This window comes from Trachymyrmex septentrionalis, unplaced genomic scaffold (genome assembly GCF_001594115.1).
Source record: "Trachymyrmex septentrionalis isolate Tsep2-gDNA-1 unplaced genomic scaffold, Tsep1.0 scaffold22, whole genome shotgun sequence".
NCBI lineage: Eukaryota > Metazoa > Arthropoda > Insecta > Hymenoptera > Formicidae > Trachymyrmex > Trachymyrmex septentrionalis.
Window position 1 is genome coordinate 1,271,892 of NW_017305375.1, and position 5,956 is coordinate 1,277,847.

Consider the following 5,956-nt stretch of genomic DNA (forward strand, 5'->3'; position numbering starts at 1 on the left):
TCTCTCTGTGTATGTGTTTTTACCTTGAACTAAAATATTTTCGATAATTGTGCAACAAATGGCTGAATAAAATGCATTAATCGGCCCCATATTTAATGGAGACACATTCACGAAACACGTTGAACAAAACATAGCGTTTCTAACGCGCTCGCACTCGAGACAATGGGATGATAATTTATTCCGTACATGTAAATTTTTTCACATGCAAGCAGCCCCCGTACAATCCATCATGCTTCGTCAAATTGGTACAAGCAATACAAGCACCTTGCGCTGCGGTGGTAACGTATATATGCTGCCTCCTTTCATCTATTCTCTTCTTTTCTTTTCATTTCAAACTACCAACCTCGCACGCGAATATCGCGATTGGCACGAAATTCGTTTTGTATAATGATTTCTCATGTAAATATTAATGCAGCTTACGTTATAAGCGCCAAACTTCTTAAGATAAATTTTACAATAATTCAAAGCCGATTTCTCTTCATATAAAAAATAACGAGCAATAATCGTAACATTTAGAAATAAATATTCTTATTGTTAGCTTTAAATACTAAGCTCTAAATTAAATTTAATTCATATTAAAATAAAACTGTTTAATATATATATATATATATATTGATTGAAGAAAGACTTTATTTATTAGATTTATCACGGAAGAATGAAGTGACACAAAGCCGAATATATGTTAAACCAAGTAAATTAATATGTAATACCATATATTATATATCGTAATTGCAATGAAAATTAGTTGACTTTTCCGAACTCTATAAACACGTGAACTTTAGATCTGCATTGTAATTCATATCGACTATTTTAAATTTCTAGTTTTACAATTGATTTCAAGTTATCAACTTGCCATTTCTATTTCAGTGCACGACTCACGCAGCTCTCTTGCTCTATGTTATGTCGGACCACCATTTTCTCCCATCAAGCCCTACAGAATAAGGATGATGGAAGAATTTCTTATGTATTAGTCTAGTAACTCATTAATCATACACGCCGTGCGCCGAATATCTCGATTGATCGACGACGAGATAACCGCGTAATGAGCTCTGCTGCTCTTCTTGGTCCATTCTCTGCTCAAAAAATTATTACCGCACCATCCGATTAATTCATTTCATCGTTATAAACGAAGGAATACCAATCTCATAGCGCTAGTATTCTGATACTAGCTCTCTTGTACTAGTATTAATTTTTCAATATTATTTTGAAAACGGACAAACTATATACAGATTGTACTACGGCTAAAAGAAATAAAAAAAAGACGTACTACAATTATGGCATGTAAACAAACTCTTACCTCTTTAAATTTAATAAAAATAAAAGATAACGGGAGAGTAATTTCATTTACGTTTCATTGTTAGAATATCTATTGTCAGATATTCTATCTTTTGCAATATTTTTTCAATAAAATTTGTCTTGATTCTCAAGACGTTCCCAAAATTGTCAATTGTTTTAAAACGTCCTCACCATCATGTACGAAAGGCATCAATATATGGATTTCTAAGGAGAATTTAACAAGCAGACCCTTCGTCAAACGTTGATAGCACGCTCGACGCAGAGTGTCTCGTAGCTAGGCGTATATTCTGTCGAGCGCAAAGTAATTAAATGCAGAGGGAGAAAGAGAAAGAGGGAGGGGAGGGGAGAGAGAGAGAGAGAGAGAGAGAGAGAGAGAGAGAGAGAGAGAGAGAGAGGTAGAGAGGGGAACCGAACCCGACAGAAGGGCTGGACAGGCTGGTGGGGTTGGAAAGGCGAGGTAGGGAGGAAGGTAGCGAGGGCGTTCCTGAAGCCACTCCCCAGCCTCGAGTCCTCCGGAACTGGAACCTGCCTGCCTGGAAACCCGTAGTTATATACCTGAACAAAGTGCACCTTGGCATGCAGGTAGACGCCGTGGCGCGTTGCATGCGCGCTCGTTGCAGTCTCCTTTCATCTCTCTCACTCTCGACATTCGCACGAGTGTCCTCGACATTCTCCCACATGCAGTTCGTGTCGCATAACATTTCTCGCTGCTAACGTACTTATCTCCCTTTTTATTATGCGACAGAAAGCGCGCGACAAGAATGCCAAAGAAACTAAAAAAGGAACAAGATGCAGCCTGGTCTATTAATGCGTTCGCTGTTAACTACTATATATGTACGTAATGTACGTTTTCCATTGCGTCCGGTTATTTTCAGATTTAGATTTCAGAATTTATATAATTATATTAAATGTCGATCAAAAACTTTCAATAATCGCTATTTGTGGGAAACTATAATAGTCAATTTAATTGTTGATTAAGAGTCATGCAATTGTTACAATGTAATTAAATTCTTTATAACTTGACACTTAATGCATTTAAGACCGTGCGTCTTCAATTATATATTTTTTCACGACGCATGGCGACAAAATATTTCACGGTATACGGTATATTTCCAAAGAAATGGCCGGCGAAGTGCATTCGGTCGGCGTGTTTATGCTAATTAGCCGCGCAAAGGTGCGGCCAGGTGCGGCGGGCTCGGACTATAGTGAATGTTCGGATTGGCTCTTACAAATTGCCGCGTTAATTCGATACGCTTCCGACGTAAAGAGCCGCGAGCGCCAGATGTATTTAGCTGTTCTTGCCGGCACACGGACCAACGTAAAACATGTACAGCATTTGCGTCGACTGTCTTTAATTGGTATCCGAAAACGGGATTTCGATCATCTCCCGATTAAAACATAGTGAGATAAAAAATGCGATTGATACGCTGGTGAAATAAAAGAATGCTCGTAGAATGATTTCGATTAAATATAAAATAGCTCGATTAATATCATCTTTAATAAATCGAATTCTTGTTCTTTTTTAAGTTGTTCTAAGGTATTACGTAAATATAAGAAAGGTAAACAGTACAAATAAGCTTACCAGTTTCAAGATCTACGGTGTAAGGAAGCCCTTCCCATGGATCATCCTCCTGCGACTCGGATTCCTTGGTATCATCCTAGAAATAACGATAATTTCGATCGAACACAAAAAGATCTTTAAAAGATCTTTTATAAAAAATCTTTTAAAGAAATTACATATCCGTGATCTTTTACAAAATAATATATATATATAATATTTCGGTAATTATTGGAAGAGAAAGATAAAGTCATGCAAAAAAAAGTAAGATGTCTTGTAACACAAAAATATTGTAATAATGTGACTCGTTATCAAAAGTAAAGTATATTTAGCGCGCATTAATTATAATTGATCAATTAATAAACCGTAACGAGGAGTCAGTAAATTAGCTAGAAAATTAGATTGAAAGAGTAGCGCTATGATGTAATGAGCGCGCTGACCGTAATTAACGACGTTCTCGCATCTGAGAGGTGTCAAGAAGAGGTGAAGGACCCGACTCTCATGAAGTACGGCTCTCGAAGAGAGATGTGATCGGTACCCGGTGCTCGATCACAAAACGTAATTTCAACAAAGATGATTACGAATCCGTGGAGCTGACGAATTTGAGATGAAGCTCGCGCAACAATGGCCGAATTCAGTCGAGCGTTATTCGAACCGGCCAAGGTCGAGCCTTATGGAGACGTCATAATCAAGATGACGACCCTACCGCCGACATGAAAAAGGGCCCAAGGGCGGGCGTATGCCCCGGGCCATAGGTCGCCTGTAGCGCGGCGGTACATGCGAGCTGCAGTGAAATGAGTTTAATGAAAACAGTATTGTACTCGATCATTAATCATAGCAAGTCCCTGATAGCGACCATCTACAACCACCGACTCTCTATCTATCCTCCTTTCCCCCGCCAAAATATGCCTCTCTTTCTCTCTTTCTTTTCTCGTCGCTCTCCCTTGCCATCCTCTCTCGAATCTTTCATCCCCCTCTACCTACGCTCTGGTCACTTTTTCATTCGACGATATGATATATCGTTGTTGAGTGGTGCGTTACACTGAGCTGTATGGAGTTATGAATACAAAATTCAATCTATCCTAGCATCCCAAAATCGAACTACCATGAGACAGAAACGAGCATTTCACTATGTACTATATTAAAAACGTTATGCATTTTCTAAAACATCTTTTTTTTCATATTATTAACAGATATTGCAGCTTATTGCACTGTACAGATGTAATTTTTTCCCTTAATGTACGTCTCCTCTAATCTTTAAGCTTGCAAGGCTAATTTGTGTAAGATTTAACAAAACGTGAGAAATTCTTTGTAGACTTAAAAAATTTTTGCATCCTAAAGGTGATCCTAAAATATTTTTGAAGAGTCACGAACGCGTATAGCCGTGTGCCTTATTTTGGGCCCACAACGTCATCTCTTTCGACTCTCGAAGGAAACGTCGGTCCCGCTTGACGACGCAACCCTCGATGCGACAATGGAGGTCCTGTCAGCGATACGGACTTGCATGGCTGGCATAGCTCTCAATTAACGTTTACGAACTGTTACGACTGTCTGCCCCGATCAACCGCCTTACAAGGACCAGAGGATAGAAAGCATAATTCAAATCAGCCTTGATCGCCGCGAGTAAATACGAATTCAATATGGTATCGCGGTCGCTGGAGATATGGCGCGAGTCACGCTGCCTCGTAACGTATGTAACATTTCACATTTTGTGACTCGTTCTGGATTTATCTTGATGACTAAAGTATCTTAAATGAAAAATTTTATGTTTAAAAATATTTCTTTCAGTAATAAAAATAAACATTTAAACAAAATTTCAGAGAAAAAAAAGTATACAATATTTTACTAGGTCATAAAAATGTAATAAAATAAGAAAATATCAATAACGGCGGCAACGAAAAAATCGCTTTGTAGTAAGATGAGTAAGTTACGAAAATAAGTTACTCCGGAAGTTAGATGTTAAAAACACGATAAATATCCTAGATCATTGATATCATCGCATCAAGCGCCATTTTGCTACGAAATTCCAGCCGACGGAAACAATCGGGACAAGAGAAGGAAGCCAAACCCACTTCGGCTGGCCGGGCGCGTTTTCAATTTCCAGGACCATCAATACGTCTCTTGGAATACCCCTCCCAGAGTGCTCCAATCTCTCTGGCTCGCGAAGTCCCCTCTCACTTTATATCGCTGTCTCTCCTTCTCTCACAAGAAACGCCTCATGGATCGACATCGTTCTCTCTCTCTCTCTCTCTCTCTCTCTCTCTCTCTCTCTCTCTCTCTCTCTTTTTGGCCCCGTCTCTCTTCCGCTCTGATAGGTTCGTCGATGGCGCCCCTCGTACCGAGGGGGATGCTGCGTACATCTATCATTTTACCAGACCCCACCGGCTTCGCGGATACATCGCAGGAACAAATGAACGCTAGCCATTTTGATGGTTTTATGAATATACTCTGCGAGCATGGAGGACGGGGCGAGAGGATCTGTTGTTTTCGTCAAGATCCTCCTTCTACATCGCATGGGTCGATCCTCCTTCTCATCGCATTTCTCCCGGAGAGCCGTCTTCCTCGAGCTCCTGGTACCCAGACGGAGTCGCCCTAATGGAGCCCGTCGCCTAGGAGAACTCGCTTCATTTGAATCGTGTCGATGAATTAAAAATTCATGTCAGTCACGACAGCCCGAGAAAGCGATCTCCTACAATCGGGAATAAGGTGCCTTGCAACGATTCATCTTGCGCGATACGCATCCGCGTTGAAACAACTCAACGAAGCAAGCGGCTCTGTAAGCGGAAATTGATCGGGCTTTGTATCGTGTTTATTGCAGGCGCCTTCACTCAATAATTACGAATCATCACAGACTGATGAAATGCACAACGATACACGCGATCTAATGATATACGACGACGTATCAAGAGTTACATATAAAGCGAATGCCGATCAAGTTATCAAGTAAAATATCTATACAGAAATATCGTTATGATTTTTGTTGTTGTTGCTTTACTAAATGTAATCAACGCATCTTGTATTTTTTTAAATTAATATCGACAACGTTTTTGCGTTGATAGATCAGTCAAGACGTGAGTAGAAAAAACAGACGTAGGATATACG

General features: G+C 39.8%; 1 protein-coding gene across 3 annotated transcripts in view; it reads right to left on the bottom strand.

The window, feature by feature from the left end:
• Positions 1-5,956, bottom strand: part of LOC108748345 (segmentation protein cap'n'collar) — a 114,217-nt gene that overhangs the window by 64,400 nt on the left and 43,861 nt on the right. For all 3 annotated transcript variants that reach the window (XM_018486437.1, XM_018486438.1, XM_018486439.1), the window contains exon 3: positions 2,879-2,954. In XM_018486437.1, the coding sequence (XP_018341939.1) occupies positions 2,879-2,954 (76 nt within the window). The remainder of the gene's footprint in view (positions 1-2,878; positions 2,955-5,956) is intronic.